The sequence below is a fragment of the Podarcis vaucheri genome, assembly GCF_965113315.1.
Source record: "Podarcis vaucheri genome assembly, chromosome: 13".
Lineage (NCBI taxonomy): Eukaryota > Metazoa > Chordata > Lepidosauria > Squamata > Lacertidae > Podarcis > Podarcis vaucheri.
This window is the reverse complement of record NC_138751.1, coordinates 2,909,249-2,927,358: the sequence shown is the minus strand read 5'-3', so window position 1 is coordinate 2,927,358 and position 18,110 is coordinate 2,909,249. Positions and strand designations below refer to the sequence as shown.

The following is an 18,110-nucleotide window of genomic DNA, read 5'->3' as shown; positions in this document are numbered from 1 at the left end:
AGAGCGTGCAGGATCACGTCCAAGAAGGTGCATTTAAGCCCGGCCTCCTGCTCCCGCAGTGGCCAAATACTCCTTAGAACTTAGGAATCTAAGTGGTGGGAATGTAAGAAAGTGAAAAGCTTTTGGGAAATGATATACAATGAAATGAAAAAAAATGTTAAGATACAGTGGTGCCTCGCAAGACGAAATTAATTCGTTCCGCAAGTCTCTTCGTCTTGCGAGTTTTTCGTCTTGCGAGGCACCACTGTATCTTAACATAGGAATGCACTGAAAATCAATTAATGCGTTCCTAGGGAAACCGCCTTCAGACCAGGTCCGGGGACAGTCTGTCCCCGGACCTCTTCTGAAGGCTGGGGGGGGGGACAAGGGCTTTTCTTCCCACCCCCAGCATTTTAAAAAACCCCGGGACAGCGGAGGACTTCTCCGCTGTCCGGGCAATCTTAAAATGCTGGCGGGCGGCATTTTAAAATTGCCCCGGGACAGCGGAGGACTTCTCCGCTGTCTGGGGCGATTTAAAAGCCCCTGGGAAGGCAGGCAGGGGGGACAAAGACTTTTGCCCCCCGCCCGCCTTCAGAAGGTGTTCCCGCCCCCCCGCCCGGCTTCGGAGGAGGTCCGAGGACAATGGGGAAGACGCGCTGCGCTTCCCCGCTGTCCCGGATATTTCCCTATGGGCTGTCGTCTTGCGAAGCAAGCCCATAGGGAAATTCGTCTTGCGAAGCGCCTCCAAAACGGAAAACCATTTCGTCTAGCGGGTTTTCCGTCTTGCAAGGCGTTCGTCTTGCGAGGTACCACTGTATAAAGGTAAAGGTAAAGGTACCCCTGCCCGAACGGGCCAGTCTTGACAGACTCTGGGGTTTGTGCGCCCATCTCACATCTAGAGGCCGGGGGCCACTGTATACTTTTGTAAAAAAAACCCGGAGGCTTTTCTTTTAGGGATTGTAGGAAAGGATATAAGAAGAAAAGACTGTAAACTTCCAATATGCAGTAACGGCAGCCAGAATCTTGTTGGCCCAGAAATGGAAGCAAGAGGAAATACCGCCGATAGAAGAATGGAGACTGAAATTGACAGACTATGCGGAACTGGAGAAATTAACTGGGAAAATCAGCTACACCAAAGACCAAAAGTTCATCGAAGACTGGGAAAAGTTTGTAGATTATCTGAAAAACGTATGTGGAGTGAACACAACGCTAGTGGGATTTCAAGAGGCACTGTAAAAATAGAGAAGTATTGTTAATATGAAATAGTGGGAGAAGGGAAGTATAATGGCAATACGAAAGAAGGGAATGTGTAACTAAAGTTATAAACACGGATGATTGTCAGAGACGCTGAGGGAAGTTCAAAAAAGAGACAGTTGGTTGTATTTTGGATAAAAATGTATAATTGTATGCAAAATCAATAAAAATTTATTATATAAAAAAAGAACTTAGGAATCTAAGATACACTGGCTCTGGAGCTGGAGGATCCATTAGGACCTCAGAAGAGCCCGGTTGCAGGATCAGGCCAATGGCACATCTGCTCCAGCGTCCTATTCTGAAAGGGGCTGCCGAAAAGACGCCCATTGTGGCAGGATCCGAACCCAAGAGCAGAACTCTCCCCTCTCGTCGTCCCCGCCAGCTGACACGCAAAAGCATCGCTGCCTGATCCTCCGCGAACTTCTCCGATCCTCCGCCAAAGCCATCCAGTGGCAGGGAGTTCCACAGGCTTAGCTACGCACTGCATGAAAGAAGCGGAGGAGCAGAGCGCAGCCATTGCGGCTAGTAGCTTTCAACTGCATTTTTCCTCACGTGCCTTTTCCTTAAACTAAAAAAAAAAGCGCCACAAGGCAGGGGGATTCGAACCCGCAACCCGGCGCGCTAAACACTAGGCCGTCCAGCTGGCAGCCGGCTCCTCCAGAGTCGCAAGCAGGGTGGGAGAAAGGGAGAGAAGCCATCGCCACGCCCTGCCCTGCGTGCGTGGAGACTTTTTTATTAATTAAATCCAGGGCACGGCTCCCAGCGCACTCGTTAATGCGCTCCTTGCATGGTTTAATTACAGCCGCGTCCTGCCCCCGTGGGCAGAGAGAGGGGGGCCCAGGTGTCTGCGCGCCCCATAAACGCTCCTTTTAATAGCCCCCCTCGGAAAAAGAAAAACGCGTTGTGCCATTCCTTCCCCAGGCCTGGGCAGGTCTGGAAAAGGCAGGGCGTGACGGAGGAACATCACAATCGAACCCACAACAAAAGCTTCGCTTGGCTCAGCTTCTGTGCCAAGGCCAGGCCTCCCACCCCCCCAAAAAAACCCCCAATTATCTCAACGCCCCCCATTTTGCAAGACGCAACGCAGGGAACCTCCGCCCTCACCCTGCCTGCCCTTGAAGCAGGATTCGAACGCAAGACCCGCTCTCCTCCCTTCCTGCGGTTCGCGGCAACTGCGATTCGGCCCCATCGCCGCCTCCGACCTCGGAGCCATCCACCTGCCCAATCCTCTTTTATTTCTATATAATTCTTTTATTGATTTTCACAAAATTATAAACAAATAAACAAACACGGATCATAATCTTATTAAAATTACACTTATTAACATTGTTAATTGACTTCCTCGCTTCCCCTTGGTTGAATTTCCATGCACTTCCTTTGAACGGTTTCCCAAATCCATCCTCTTTTAAAGACGTCCGGTTCGGCGGTCGGCGCTTCCTTCTTGTGGCAAGGAGTTCCGCAGTTTAACGGAGCATAGCTGCCTTTGGGGAGTTAAGCAGGAGAGAGGGAAGGGCTCACAGGCTCTCTCCAGAGGCAGCGGTTGCTGTGCAGGATGCGGCCCTTTCGGTCGCACGCCGTAAGATTTTGCACAACGTGAATTCTCCAGTGGGAAGTCCACCTGTCCTGGGGAGGACAGAAAGCGAGGAAAGGAAAAGGGACTGTATTTCGCACCCAAGCCCCAATTCTGCGCTGCAAGAAGGAACTTTCGTTTATCTGTTCTGAATCTTGCAACACTCAGCTTTCCGGTCTTATGAGAGAGAAAGACTTTCTTCAATCCTGGATAGTTAGCTTTGCTAAAGACTTGAAGTTTTCCTCCCCAAAAAAGTTTTCAATTTGAGTTTCTACTGAAATGAGGCTGCATTTTAATCTTGCATTTTAATCTCGTTTTTTAAGTTGTATTTCAATCAATTGTTTTTATATCTGGAGTTGGCTGGGGATGGCGGGGTATAAATAAAAATTATTATTATTATTATTATTATTATTATTATTATTATTATTATTATTATTCAATCTGCTTTCTCCAGGCGGCGCATCATTTTAGGAACTCCTCTCAGCTCGCCTCTTCCACGCCTTTTCCCCAAAACTCCTAAACGCTGCAACTTTTCTGGAGAACGCATTCTCGCTCCATCCCCTTGCTCTGCTTCTGACCCTTTTTGCAACTCTTCCACATCCGGTCTGAGGCGAGGCGCCCAGAACCCTAGCGTTCCAAAACGCGGTTTTGGTGCAACGGCGCTATGACAACCGGCAGTACTGTTTTTTGATTTTCCGAACCGGTTTGTGTCCCGCCAAGCCAAAGCAGCAAGCGCTTTTATCCGCCGGGAGTTCTGCAACTGCACCCCCAAACTCGGCCCTCCAGATGTTTTGGGACTACAATTCCCATCATCCCTGACCGCTGGTCCTGTTAGCTAGGGATGATGGGAGTTGTAGTCCCAAAACAGCTGGAGGGCCGAGTTTGCCTATGCCTGGATTTGTTGTTGTTGTTTAGTTGTTTAGTCGTGTCCGCCTCTTCGTGACCCCTGGACCGGAGCACGCCAGGCCCTCCTGTCTTCCACTGCCTCCCGCAGTTTGGTCAAACTCATGCTGGTAGCTTCGAGAACACTGTCCCACCATCTCATCCTCCGTCGTCCCCTTCTCCTTGCGCCCTCCATCTTTCCCAACATCAGGGTCTTTTCCAGGGAGTCTTCTCTTCTCCTGAGGTGGCCAAAGTCTTGGAGCCTCAGCTTCAGGATCTGTCCTTCCAGGGAGCACTCAGGGCTGATTTCCTTCAGAATGGAGAGGTTGGATCTTCTTGCAGTCCATGGGACTCTCAGAGTCTCCTCCAGCACCATAATTCAAAAGCATCCATTCTTCGGCAATCAGCCTTCTTTATGGTCCAGCTCTCACTTCCATACATCACTACTGGGAAAACCATGGCTTTTACTATATGGACCTTTGTTGGCAAGGTGATGTCTCTGCTTTTTAAGATGCTGTCTAGGTTTGTCATTGCTTTTCTCCCCAGAAGCAGGCGTCTTTTAATTTTGTGGCTGCTGTCACCATCTGCAGTGATCATGGAGCCCAAGAAAGTAAAATCTCTCACTGCCTCCGTTTCTTCCCCTTCTATTTGCCAGGAGGTGATGGGCCCAGTGGCCATGATCCTCGTTTTTTTGATGTTGAGCTTCAGACCATATTTTGCGCTCTCCACTTTCACCCTCATTCAAAGGTTCTTTAATTCCTCCTTACTTTCTGCCATCAAGGTTGTGTCGTCTGCATATCTGAGGCTGTTGATATTTCTTCCGGCGATCTTAATTTTGGCTTGGGATTCATCCAGCCCAGCTTTTCACATGATGAATTCTGCATATAGGTTAAATGGCTATGCTTTCCCTCCACTGTCAGAGGCCGCGCCAATTCCGAATCCCAGTTTCTGGAAATCTCAGAGTGCTGGTCCTGTGTTCGAATCCTCCTTGGGGCATCTGTTCAGACACTGTGAAAACAAGGTGCTGTCTCTTTCTATGATGGAGCCTCCAAGTTCAGACGCAGTCTACCCCGATTCCCAGGTTTTTCGGCAGAACTCTCCCCCTCATCTTGGATGCTTTAGTTGAGATTCCTACATTGCGGCGGGTTGGTCTAGATGATTTCTGGGGGTGCCCCTCCCAACTGGATGGGCCCCCTTCTTATGCTCCCCACTTCCAAAGCTGCCCCACGTTTTCGCTTTGCGCTTCAGCGCCAACATCAAAGCCCTGTTTCGGCACCTGCCCGCCCCCCAGCACCCCCTCCCCGCAAAATACTGAATTTTTTCCATGTATAAGGCTATATTTCCCCCTATTTTTTTTAAGTTTAAAATTGGGGGGTCGTCTCACACACAGAGTGTTGCAATTATTTATTCCTTAATTTGGGTCTCAAAAAGAACAGTGGTCACCTGACATGTTGCAATTATTTATTTCTTAATTTGGGGCTCAAAAAAAATAGGGGTCACCTGACATGTTGCAATTATTTATTTCTTAATTTGGGGCTCAAAAAGAATAGGGGTCATCTTACATGTTGCAATTATTTATTTCTTAATTTGGGGCTCAAAAAGAATAGGGGTCATCCTACATGTTGCAATTATTTATTTCTTAATTTGGGGCTCAAAAAGAATAGGGGCCACCTGACATGTTGCAATTATTTATTTCTTAATTTGGGACTCAAAAATAAAAATAAAAATAGGGGTCGTATTATACATGGGGGCGTCTTATACACAGGAAAATACACTAGCTCTTTGCTAATGTGGGGGGGGGGAAGCCTCTGCTTGCAACCGTGGGGCGGATCTCGATCTCGCCTCCTTTGATAGCAGAAAAGCAGCGTTACAGGCCTGGGCAGATGCAAGGCTGGGGAATCTGTGCCTTTGATGGCTGAGCCAGGCGCTGAGATTAGAACCCGCCTCCGCCTCTCTGCGGTCAGAGGTGTGTCCGCCAATCCCCGTCCCGGGATGTGGAGGCAGCTCCCCGAATTTCTCGCCGCCCCACACGACCCGGGCGCTGGCACCGCGCCTGGCGAGAGAAGGAAACCTAGTTTCTCACCCCCACGCAGGACAGAGACCTAGGACTCCAGTTTCTAGTCTTTACCCTGCAGAGAGTCGGGCCAAGACCTGGGAGAGACCCGAGTTCGAATCACAGACACACACCCCAAACTCAGCCACGGGGTGCGAATGCGGGGGACCAGGAACATCGGGTCTCTGGCGGGAATTTTTCTCAGCTTCTGCCTGCGAGCCGCGGGTTCGAATCCCACCTCCCGGAAAGCTTCCATTCAGTCTAGCAGAGCTTCTGCCCGCGAGCCACGGGTTCGAATCCCACCTCCCGGTACCTGGAAAGCTTCTGTTCAGTCTAGCTGAGCTTCCGCCCGCGAGCCACGGGTTCGAATCCCAACTCCCGGTACCCGGGTTAGAGCAGCTTCAAACTCTGGGTGTTTTATAAATGTTTTGAATAAACGCAATGAAATGCTAACAGCCTCTCTCCCCGTGGTTTGGGGCAGGCGGTTACCTACCCGGTGCTGCCAACCTGGGGCGTTCTGCATGCCAAACACCTGCTCTACCCACTGAGTTACGTCCAACCCCTCTTTAAAACAAAGCAAGGTTCTAGTCCACATTGTTCAGAATGAACCGACGCCATCGCGGGCTGAACCCGGGGCATTCTACATGCCAAGCAGCCGCTCCCTGACCACCGAGTCCATCGGTCAGCAGGCAGGGCCCGTGCTTTTCATGCAGAAGTCTCCCAAGCTGGATAGAGTAATCTCAGCTCGACCGAGCAGGAAAGATCCTGGTCCGAAGTCTAACCTCAAAAAAAGTGGACGGCTCTGGACTCAAGTGAGCCAATGGTCTGCACTGACATGCAGCGGTTACGCCAGGACATGCAGAAGAACGGAGGTTAAGCAGGCAAGAAGAGACTGGTGGCTGCTGCACGCCTCGAAAGCTTGGGAGGGACGGACTTAATTTAAGCCCATCTGCTGATCAGGCCAGCGGCCCGTCCCATCCAACAACCAGAAACCCGCAAGCAGGATTCGAACGCAAGCCCCGCTGGAGATTTCGAGCACATAAAGGTAAAGGGACCCCTGACCATTAGGTCCAGTCTTGGCCGACACTGGGGTTGTGGCGCTCATCTCGCTTTATTGGCCGAGGGAGCCGGCGTACAGCTTCCGAGTCACGTGGCCAGCATGGCTAAGCCGCTTCTGGCGAACCAGAGCAGCGCACGGAAACGCCGTTTACCTTCCCACCAGAGTGGTACCTATTGATCTACTTGCACTGGTGTGCTTTCGAACTGTTAGGCTGGCAGGAGCAGGGACTGAGCAATGGGAGCTCAACCCGTTGCAGGATCCAAACCTCCAACCTTCTGATCGGCAAGTCCAAGGCTCTGTGGTTTAACCCACAGCGCCACCCGCGTCCCTTATCGTTTAATCCTGGTCCGAAATCCTGGAAAGCCTCCGTCAACTGGTGTGGAATGTGGTGATCTAGACAGCTGCTATTCCAGGGGGTTGGACTGGATGACCCTCAGGAGCCCACGGTCTGAAGCAGCGATGGTTCTGAACCCCAGCTGATGGAGAGCGGCTCTTGCACTCGGATCCCGCTTCCTGGTGCCCCACAATGAGTATCTGGTTGGCCACTGTGAGAACCATTGGCCTGACCCTCATATTCTTCATGCTTCATAGTTAAACTGCGGAACTCCCTGCCACAGGAGTCAACAACTTGGGCAAATTCACAAAGGAGGAGAGGACAACGGGTGGCTATTCTGTGCCCTCCCCAGTCAAGCGGCAGCAGTGCATCTGAATGCCAGTTGCTGGAAACTGCAGGGGTGCCGGCCTTGCGTTCGAATCCTGCCCGTGGCGGGTTTTCCCATAACGGCACCCGGCTGCCCGCTGCGAGAACACGTGTCGGGTGTTCTCCTTCGCCAGAGATTTTTTAACAGAGGTCATACATAACCTGTCAGGGTTTTCTTCTGCACCGATTCGGGGTTGGTCTGGATGACCTTTGGGGGGCCCTTTCCATCTCTACAATGCTACAATCATGCCCAGATTCCTGCTCCAGAAAGCCGCGCTCTTTTTCTTACTTTCACAACCCCCCCTTTGCAAGCTTTTGAGACACGGAGCGGCGAGCATCGCGGCCCCCCCCCAAAAAAATTCCCATCTTGGTGGGTTGCAAAAGAATGGGGTTTTTTTCTGGAGCCACAATAGAGGATTCAATTAATGCGTTACACGCTCCGCTGCCCTTTCACAGCCTTGGGACAGACCTGACCTCCGAAGAGGAGATCAGGGAAGGAGGCAGAGATAGTGGAAGAAAAGTGGGGGGCGATTTTTGGAGTGGGGGGGGCGAGATAAGACAAAAAAAAAGAGATTTTACAGTCCTGGGGTGGGTGGGAAAAAGATGGTTCCTTTCTGAGCTTCTTAAGAAAAAGGGGGGGGGTCTTTTTTTGCAGAAAGGGACCGTGCTTCAAATGCTCACCCCCCAAAAAAATAAAATTCCTTGCTTTCTCTTGGCTTGGGGTTGTTTGGGGCTGAAAGCTACGAAGGGGTTTTTCCCCACTTTGGCCTGGATTTTAATCCCTTTTCAATGAGGTTTTAGCTTTTCTGGATGGGAGAAAAGAGGGGGAAATGAAGGGGAAATTAGGTGGTGGGGTGAGCAGGAGGTAGAAGCAGATTCGGGATCTGGGTGTTCAGATTACTGGGGGGGGGGTCTTGGCCCTTTGGGGAACCAGGGGGGCGCAGGACTCCTGGGTTCTGGACTGGCAAGGGATGGCAGGACTCCTGGGTCCCTTGGGTACCATTGTGGTGGTCCATGAAGTTCAGGGTGCCTATTCTGTGACCGTAATAATAAAATTCAATTCTGGCTGGCAGAGGGAGGTTGAAACTCGAGCGTTCTGCATGCCAAGCAGTCGCTCTGCCCCCCAGCTGCCATCTCTCCCTGCAGTTTAGCTTAGAACTGTCCACACTGGCCGCCAGCTGCTGCCCACTGTTTCAAAAAAGGAAAGATTCTCAGACCTACTTGGGGAGCCTTCTGCACTCAAGGCAGCTGTCCTGCTGCTCAGCAACAATCTCTCCCCTGGCACAGCAGCAATTGTGGTTTTTTTTTTTAAAGAGGCATTTGGGCAGGTAGCTCTCCCAGCCTGGAGATGTCACTGGAGGCTGAGTCAGGGACCTTCTGCACTCCCAGCAGCCGCTCCAGCACTAAGCCATGGCTTTCCCCTTAAAACGAAGCTGCTGAGACCCAGGCAAAGCGCTAACACGTCAAGATGGAAACTTTTATGCCTTTTATACCTCCCACCTCAACAGCCCCTTCTGCAGTCCTGCCACCCCGGCCTTCGCCACCTGGGTGCCCGTCAAGCGCTCGGCTCCCAGTTGGCGGAAGCTGCTGCACCCACTAGGCGTCGCTCCTCCTCTAACACAATGCTGGCGGAAAGTGAGAGCTGTTTGACGGTGGAAGGGACTCCCTCCGGAGCTGGCGGGCTCTCTTTCCTTAAGAGATGGATATAAGCAGAGGGCAGGGGTGTGATTCCTGCCCTGCGGCGGGTCAGTCTGGATGACCGTTGGGGGTCCCTTCCAACTCGCCAATTCTAAATCCCCCAACTAACTCAGGATTCCAGCCACTTGCCTTCCTCTGGGCTCCCACCCAGTCGCACCACCTCCTCCCCGCCGTTTCCACGAGGACCCAGGAGTCTTTACATACTTTCCCGCGGAACTATGGAATTGCAGAGTTGTAAGGGACACCTGAGGGTCATCCAGCCTGACCCCCCACAATCTGCCCAAAGTCTCTTAGTTCTCAGCTTCTATAGGTCCAAGACGCTGAGCTGCCCCCTCATTTCTCCCCCCTCCCTCCAGGGAACCCAGGAGTCCTGCAAACTCCCCCCCCAACGCCCCCGGGCCACGGCCTTCACCTGCCCCCAGGCCCCTCCCTTCTCCACCCAGGGGAGCTCAGGTGTCCGGACTCCCAGAATCCTTCACTCCACAGCAGCCCACCAAGCCCAAATCCGCCCACCCCACCCCCCCAACCCCGGGAAGAGGAAAAAAAAGCACTTTATTTTACAACAATGGTAAGGGAAGCCCCACCCCAAGTCCTTTGGGACAACTTGGGTGGGGGGGACACGACAGGCAGCGAAGATTGATGGGCGAGGGAGGAGAGGATCGGAATTTGGAGAGATGAAAGCCTATTGCAAATCGTTGTCCTTTTTTTCCTGGGGGGGGCAAGAGAGCGCAGAAGGAAGCGCCGATATCAGGGGGGGGGGAAGAGGGAAGAAAAATCTATCGCCTCGCAGAGGCTCGTTACCCAAGATCGATGCGGGACTTTAAAAAACACTTTGAACGCGCGCTTCAAAAATAGATCGGGCCTCGAGGAGGGAAAAGGAATGGGGGGGCCAGAAGGGGAAAACATCAGAGGGAAGAGAAAATCCGCAAAACCCCAAATCTCTCACTTAGCGGGGAAAGGACCCAGGAGTCCGGGGCTCCAGCCCAACTTCTGGAAAACCCAGGAATCCTGGCGAAACACCCCCAAATGTACCTCTCAACAACAATTGCACTTTTCCCCCCGAAGGGACCCAGGAGTCCTGTTGACTCCTAAGTTGGGAGATTTCGTTCTACTTGTGTATGTGAGCGTGGCGTCTGGATCGGAACCCGGACCCCGTGTGGTACCTCACCTTCCACAGCCAGGGCGAAAGGGATCCAGAAGCAGAGAAGCCAGGCAGCCATCGCTCCAGGAAAGCCAGAATGAGTCCAAGCAGGAGGAGGAGGAGGAGGGAATATCGGGATCCAGAGATTCCTGGGGAGGAAGAAATCAAATCCCAGAACCCAGTTTTCAGGGGGGTCATGAAACAGTGATTCCAAACATGCTTGAGGCGCCTCTAGATTCCTCGCGACGCACACCCCCAAAATGAAATCCTGCTGTGGAATAGATGCGCCGCCAAAGATAAAATAAAAATTCCCAGCAACACAAAGCACCCACAAATGCAAAATTAAAAAAATTGTTCGGCAAACTCCTGCCTTGGACGAACTTTCGGAGCTCTGTCTGGCTTTCCTCTCCACAAGGTGGTTTTTCGGCCGAGACAATGCGTCGCGTCGCTTTTTGTGGGGTGCGGGACCCCTGAAACCGGGGCAGGATTGCACCCCCTAAAAAAAGACCTTCTTTGCAACAATAAGGATCCGTGCAACTTTTCGGACGTTGCGATTGTTCAGGGAAGACAGTGCGCGCAATACTTTTAAGGGGGGAACCGCCAGGTCCGTCCCAGGACAAAGGCTCCAATGTTTCCCCAAAATGAAATCCACGATGGGAGCAGCGTTGCTCTTCCAAACCAGAAAGTCCGGAATGGCAGAAAAATCCCAAGCGAAGGACAAAGGAACCCCCCTAAACTGCAGAACAGGAGACTCTGGAAGAAGCAGCCGTTGTGGTGCGGATCTGAAAAAGTCTATGCTGGGTTGGGTGAGAGCCAGGAGACTTTGGAGGGGGGGGCAGAGGCGGGAGGGGGGCGGGATAAGTGGATCCGGGTTAGGAATCTTTAAAAAAAAAAAAAAAACCAAAGTAGTGTCACTCTTTTTTTTTACCAGCTTCTGTGCAGGTCTGAATTCTTGCCCCCACCCCACAAAAAAACCACAATTTCCCCTTGCACACCCCCCAAAAAATGTGGGAAAGGGAATTTTCAGCCAGATTTGCACAGGAAAAGAAGCTGTGAAGCAAATCAGGAATAGATTAGATGCTCTTCACTTTCTTTACGCGCCCCCCCCAAACACACACACACACAAAAGGGGGGGGGACTTTGCTCAGCTCTCTGAACACTTTTTTTCAGGCCTTCCCAAAGGTTGTGAAAGGATTTCTGCCTTCTCCCCAAAGCAGGGAAAAGGGGGGGGCTCGCCTGGAAAAATATTTGCAAAGGCAGGATAGCAAACTCACCCCCCCCCCGGAAAAAGGCTTCTCCCTGATATGTTTGCAAAGGGAGGAGCCCTCCCCCCAAAAAAGACTTGCAAAGGGTTATCTCCTAAATATTTGCAAAACTGAATCCCCCCCCCTGAATATTTGCAAAAGCAGAACATCCCCCCCCAACATTGCAAAGGTTTCTCTCCGGAATATTTGCAAAAACAGACCCCCCCCCGAATATTTGCAAAAGCAGAACCCCCCCCCCAACATTGCAAAGGTTTCTCTCCAAAATATTTGCAAAGCAGAACACCCCCCCAAAAAAAAACTTTCAGGACCCCACCCCCAAAATACTTGCACTTCTCCCCTAAATATTTGCAGATCCCACGCACACCAGCTTTGAGAGGGGTAGTAAGTTTACAAAAGGAACGCCCCCCCCAAAAAAAATATTTGCAAAGGGGGTAGGAACAATTTTGCTTTTTTGCAAAGAATTGGGGGAATTGGAAGTACCAAATTCTACATATGAATAATTTTAAAAACCTTGCAAAACTACTGGGAAGGGGGGCGGTCCCCCGAAGGCGCCCCCCCCCCCGTCTGACGAGAGATGGGGAGGATGAATTGGGGGTCCTGCGACTTGCACCCCGCGCGGGACTCGGCTGCTAGAACGAACTCGTGAGAGGGGCGGGGCCGCCGGGAGGCACGCGCGGAACACGCGGGAAGCCCGCGCACGTGTGAACGCGCCCAAGGGCTACGTGCGCGGAGGTGCAGCAGCAGCAGCAATAATAGTTATTGTCCTTGCTGGCTTGCTGCTGCTGCTGCTGTAGTTGTTAACAATAATAAAAAAGATGTATGAAATACCGTCGTTATCGTTCCCATTTCTGTTCTCATCCTGAAGCAAAGTTCTTAACCTGAAGCACTCTTTCTGGGTTAGCAGAGTTTGTAACCCGAAGCGTCTGTAACCCGAGGTACCACTGTACACAGTTTTGTCTGCAAAGCGCAGCCTTAATCCAAAATGATTCCTCAAGGTGCAGCGATCTCGGTTCCTGTTAATTCCGACACGCCCGATGGGTCTCCCCCGGGGCGCCACCCAAGGCCCCAAAAAGCAAAACCGGCTCAAAATCTCACACAGGAAATCTCAACCTAGGCTGGCATTTCTGGGCAGCCACTCTGGTCGGCACTTCCTCGAGGTGGCCTCATTCTGCACCCCAAACCACATGCCCTCTCCAATTCCAGAGGTTTGAGAAGCAGGGCTTTCCAGAGGAGGGAGGTAAAGGTAAAGGGACCCCTGACCATTAGGTCCAGTCGTGGCCGATTCTGGGGTTGCGGCGCTCATCTCGCTTTATTGGCCGAGGGAGCCGGCGTACAGCTTCCGGGTCATGTGGCCAGCATGACTAAGCCGCTTCTGGCGAACCAGAGCAGTGCACGGGAATGCTGTTTACCTTCCCGCCAGAGCGGTACCTACTTATCTACTTGCACTGGTGTGCTTTCGAACTGCTAGGTTGGCAGGAGCAGGAACTGAGCAACGGGAGCTCATCCCGTTGCGGGGATTCGAACCGCCGACCTGATTGGCAAGTCCTAGGCTCTGTGGTTTAACCCACAGCGCTACCCGTGTCCCTAGAGGAGGAAGAAGGCACCCCAAAGATGGCAAACTGGGCATCTCGCCCCCCCACCCTCCGCTCAGATTTTTTCTCCTTTACCCTCCTCCTCCCGCAGCAATTTACTCGCCAGGGCACCTTTCAGAGTACGAAACAGCACCAGATTATCCAATAGGCAGGGGACCGGGAAGAAAGGTGGATCCCCTCCACCTTTAAATTCTTTTATGATTTATATTCAATTTAACAAAACAAACCCCAAAACGTCACCATGGAAAAAACCACAAAATTTCAGATTTCCTTACCCTCCACGCCGCACCCTCCTCCCCTTTTTCCATTCTCGTTTTAAACACGAGACGAGCCTCCGGGATCAGGACCCTCGAGGGCAGAATCCTGTCCTCACATGGGCAACGAGATGCCCGTTATGGGGAACCGGCGAGCAGGACTCGAACCCAGCGCTCTCCCCTCCTAGCAGCCATGAACAGCCTCATCCTCTTAACGCCACCCAAATTGGCGGCTGGATGTTTAAGGAATCGATCTTAAATGTAGGCAGCATGCTATGCTTGTAAAAAAAAAAAAAAATACTTTTAATACACTTAGGTTTAGAATACTTTAAAGACACAGGTTTTTGTCTTTTTAGAAACAGTGAAATAAAAACGGTTGACATCAGAGGTTCGCCTGTTTGGGGAAAACCCTAGAAAGTGAAAACAGGTTCTTTTTATTTTAACTGCGCAATTAGGACCCCTTGCTATTTTACTAATAAAATTACGATAGTAAAAAGGTAAACATTGAATTAATTCGCAGAACTCTGCTTTCCACAGTTCCCCCTGTTAGGCTGCGGAACGTAATACTGGGCTGTGTGTGTATCTCTTATATACATTAAAAACGGAAGGCTGTCGTCGTATATTTATTTCATAAATTTTGCATACTGCTTTATTGCAGGGAGAAACCCTCAGAGTGGTTCACAAAACAGATAAAACAATACAGTAGAATGATTGCTCAGTGTTTACAGCCACAAGTTAAAATGTTCAGAGAGCTAAAACCACAACAGAATAGACTGCAAAACTCACAGGCAAACTCGGCCCTCCAGCTGTTTTGGGACTACAACTCCCATCATCCCTAGCTAACAGGACCAGTGGTCAAGGATGATGGGAATTGTAGTCTCAAAACAGCTGGAGGGCCAAGTTTGCCTATGCCTGCGCAAGGAAATCTGGTAGATCAGGGGTCAGCAAACTTTTTCAGCAGAGGGCTGGTCCACTGTCCCTCAGACCTTCTGGGGGGCCAGACTATATTTTTTTGGGGAGAAATTAATGAATTCCTATGCCCCATAAATAACCCAGAAATGCATTTTAACTAAAAGGATACATTCTACTCATGTAAAAACACACTGATTCCCGGACTGGACTATATTTTTTTGGGGGGGGGGTGGAATAAACAAATTCCTATGCCCCACAACTAACCCAGAGATGCATTTTAAATATAAGCACACATTCTACTCATTTAAAAACACGCTGATTCCTGGACCGTTCGCGGGCCAGATTTAGAAGGCGATTGGGCCGAATCCGGCCCCTGGGCCTTAATTCGCCTACCCCTGTCAGCAATCGTGCTGCAGTGTTCTGTACTGACGGCTGCTTCTGGATCAAGCACAAGGGATGCCCCAGGGAGAGCACATTGCAGTAGTCTATCCTTAAAGTAACCAGCGCATGGACTACTGAGGCCATGCTCTCTCTCGGTGGCAGCCAAACCGACTGCAATATGGGGGGGGGGTAAGACGCAAACTGTTTAATGGGGAAGGGGGCACTTCAGAGCCAACGAGCTGGGAACTGATGGGAGTTGTGGTTCAAAATTGGGAAAGGAGTACGACAAGGCTGTATATTGTCTCCCTGCTTATTTAACTTACATGCAGAATTCATCATGCGAAAGGCTGAGCTGGATGAATCCTTAACCGGAATTAAGATCGCCGGAAGAAATATCAACAACCTCAGATATGCAGATGACACAACCTTGATGGCAGAAAGTGAGGAGGAATTAAAGAACCTTTTATTGAGGGTGAAAGAGGAGAGCGCAAAATGTGGTCTGAAGCTCAACATCAAAAAGACGAAGATCATGGCCACTGGGCCCATCACCTCCTGGCAAAGAAAAGGGGAAGAAATGGAGGCAGGGAGAGATTTTACTTTCTTGGGCTCCATGATCACTGCAGATGGTGACAGCAGCCACGAAATTAAAAGACGCCTGCTTCTTGGGAGAAAAGCGATGACAAACCTAGACAGCATCTTCAAAAGCAGAGACATCACCTTGCCAACAAAGGTCCATATAGTTAAATCTCTGGTTTTCCCAGTAGTGATGTATGGAAGTGAGAGCTGGACCATCAAGAAGGCTGATCTCCGAAGAATGGATGCTTTTGAATTCTGGTGCTGGAGGAGACTCTTGAGAGTCCCATGGACTGCAAGAAGATCCAACCTCTCCATTCTGAAGGAAATCAGCCCTGAGTGCTCACTGGAAGGACAGATCCTGAAGCTGAGGCTCCAAGACTTTGGCCACCTCATGAGAAGAGAAGACTCCCTGGGAAAGACCCTGATGTTGGGAAAGATGGAGGGCACAAGGAGAAGGGGATGACAGAGGACGAGATGGTGGGACAGTGTTCTCGAAGCTACCAGCATGAGTTGGGAGGGGGGTATTTATGCGCCTCGTGCCATTTTTCTGTGTGCCACCATTCTCCAAAGCCCTGACTCCTAAGGGGGAGTCTACATGGGCCGAATTTAAAAAATAAATAAATTGTACGGTAATTTCTGCTGCTCTCGTGCATGGGAAAGCTTGCACCTCGGAAAGAGATTAGGGGAGAAAATTCACCCTATGGTTTGGGGGACACAGGGAAGGTGGATGCAGAAAGCCTAACTAAAGATGTTGGCAGATCAATGTGGGCCAGAAACTTTGGGAAGCAGTTCTGCCAAAAGTGCTCGCCTGGGGGACGAAGGTGCCCACGGAAAAACCAGTGCAAAAGAATAATAATAAACCGCCCTCTTGTTGTTTTTCACTGCCCAGCCTTGTGAAGAGTCGCATTTTCGGCTGGCGCAACCGAGGCCCTGCCCTGATAGGGACTTTGGAATTTGCTTGCTGTGCCCATTTCGCAGCTCCCCACGACTGAGGCAAGAGAGCGAGGGCGACCGTGTGGGAACCGGTGGCAGAGGCTTGGCTGCGAACCACAAGGCTGGCGCCTTGCCTATCTAAAAATATATCTGTGTACCTGGCAGAGCAGCGTTGCAGCTGGCAAGCCGGCAGGTTTTGTACGAGGCGAGGGGAGGGAGCCTGCGGTCATCTAGTCCAACCCGCTGCAATCACACAAATGTTGCTCAGGTACCTATCCAACAGGCACCCCGTCCGTCCGTCTGTCTGTCCCCCAGAAAGCAGAGATATGGGGACTCTGGGGGGACGGGATGTGTGGGTCAGCAGCAAGGGGGCAGCGGCAGAAATAGGCCTCTGACCCGGGAGAGGCTGGATTTCATCTCGTTTCCTGCTTGGCTCCAGCCATCCTGAATGAAACAATTCCCTGCCCTTTCCTTTCTGGCAGCAGCCGACAGAAATGGGCCAAGAAGATGATGAAGGCGGAAATGCAGTTTTTTTTTGGGGGGGGGAGAGATTGTGTCTGTGCTGTCAAGGGAGACACGCAGACACAGGAGCTGGAGGGGAGGGGAAAACCAGCCATTCTTTTGGGAGGCAGTGTGGCGCAATGGTTAGAGCACCAGGCAAGGACCTGGGAGGAGAGCCGGGTTCGAAATGTGTGTGTGGGGGGGGGAGAGAACCTCGAACGGCACCTTGAGATCATTGGGAGATAAAATTGGTAGGACTGAAAATATTGTTTGTTTGTGTTGGCTGTTAAATTGGACCGGACGAAGTGAATATTAGTTTCATATAGCGGAGAGATGGAAGAATCAGACGTTATTTCCTTTCTGGATTTATTTATCTTTTTCTTTTGATAATAATATGTTCCCCAGCCACTCTGGGCGGCTTCCAGCAAAACACTAAAATACAATAACCTATACAGAGCTGCCTTCAGCTGTCTTCTAAAAGTCAGGTAGCTGTTTATTTCCTTGACATCTGATGGAAGGGCGTTCCACAGAGCGGGCGCCACCACCGAGAAGGCCCTCTGCCTGGTTCCCTGTAACCTCACTTCTCGCAGGGAGGGAACCACCAGAAGGCCCTCGGAGCTGGACCTCAGTGTCCGGGCTGGACGATGGGGGTGGAGACGCTCCTTCAGGTATACTGGACCGAGGTCGTTTAGGGCTTTCAAGGTCAACATCAACACTTTGAATTGTGCTCGGAAACGTACTGGGAGCCAGTGTAGGTCTTTCAAGACCGGTGTTATGTGGTCTTGGCGGCCACTCCCAGTCACCAGTCTGGCTGTCGCATTCTGGATTAGTTGCAGTTTCCGGGTCACCTTCAAAGGTAGCCCCACATAGAGCACATTGCAGTAGTCCAAGCGGGAGATAACCAGAGCATGCACCACTCTGGCCAGACAGTCCGCGGGCAGGGAGGGTCTCATCCTGCGTACCAGATGGAGCTGGTAGACAGCCACCCTGGACACAGAACTGACCTGTGCCTCCATGGACAGCTGTGAGTCCAGAATGACTCCCAGGCTGCGCACCTGGTCCTTCGGGGGCACAGTCGCCCCATTCAGGACCAGGGAGTCCTCCACACCTGCCCACCTCCTGTCCCCAAAAAACAGTACTTCTGTCTTGTCAGGATTCAACCTCAAATCTGTTAGCTGCCATCCATTCTCCAACCGCCTCCAGACACCGTTGTGGCTGCTAGCCCTCCATGAATTTGCCTGATCCTCTTCTAAAGCCATCCGAAAATTGGTGGCCAGCAAGCATTCAGTTACGAGAGGAGAACTTTCCTCTCTCCACTTTCTCCAGGCTTAATTTCATAAACTTCCGCCATTGTGGCCT

At 51.2% G+C, this 18,110-nt stretch overlaps 1 protein-coding gene across 1 annotated transcript in view; it reads right to left on the bottom strand.

The window, feature by feature from the left end:
* The window catches only part of EPHB4 (EPH receptor B4), a 54,408-nt gene extending 43,577 nt beyond the window's left edge, over positions 1-10,831 (bottom strand). Inside the window, exon 1 of the mRNA XM_082197558.1 lies at positions 10,365-10,831. Within this exon, the coding sequence (XP_082053684.1) occupies positions 10,365-10,416 (52 nt within the window). The 5' untranslated portion in view covers positions 10,417-10,831. The remainder of the gene's footprint in view (positions 1-10,364) is intronic.
* Between the last annotated feature and the right edge of the window lie 7,279 nt (positions 10,832-18,110).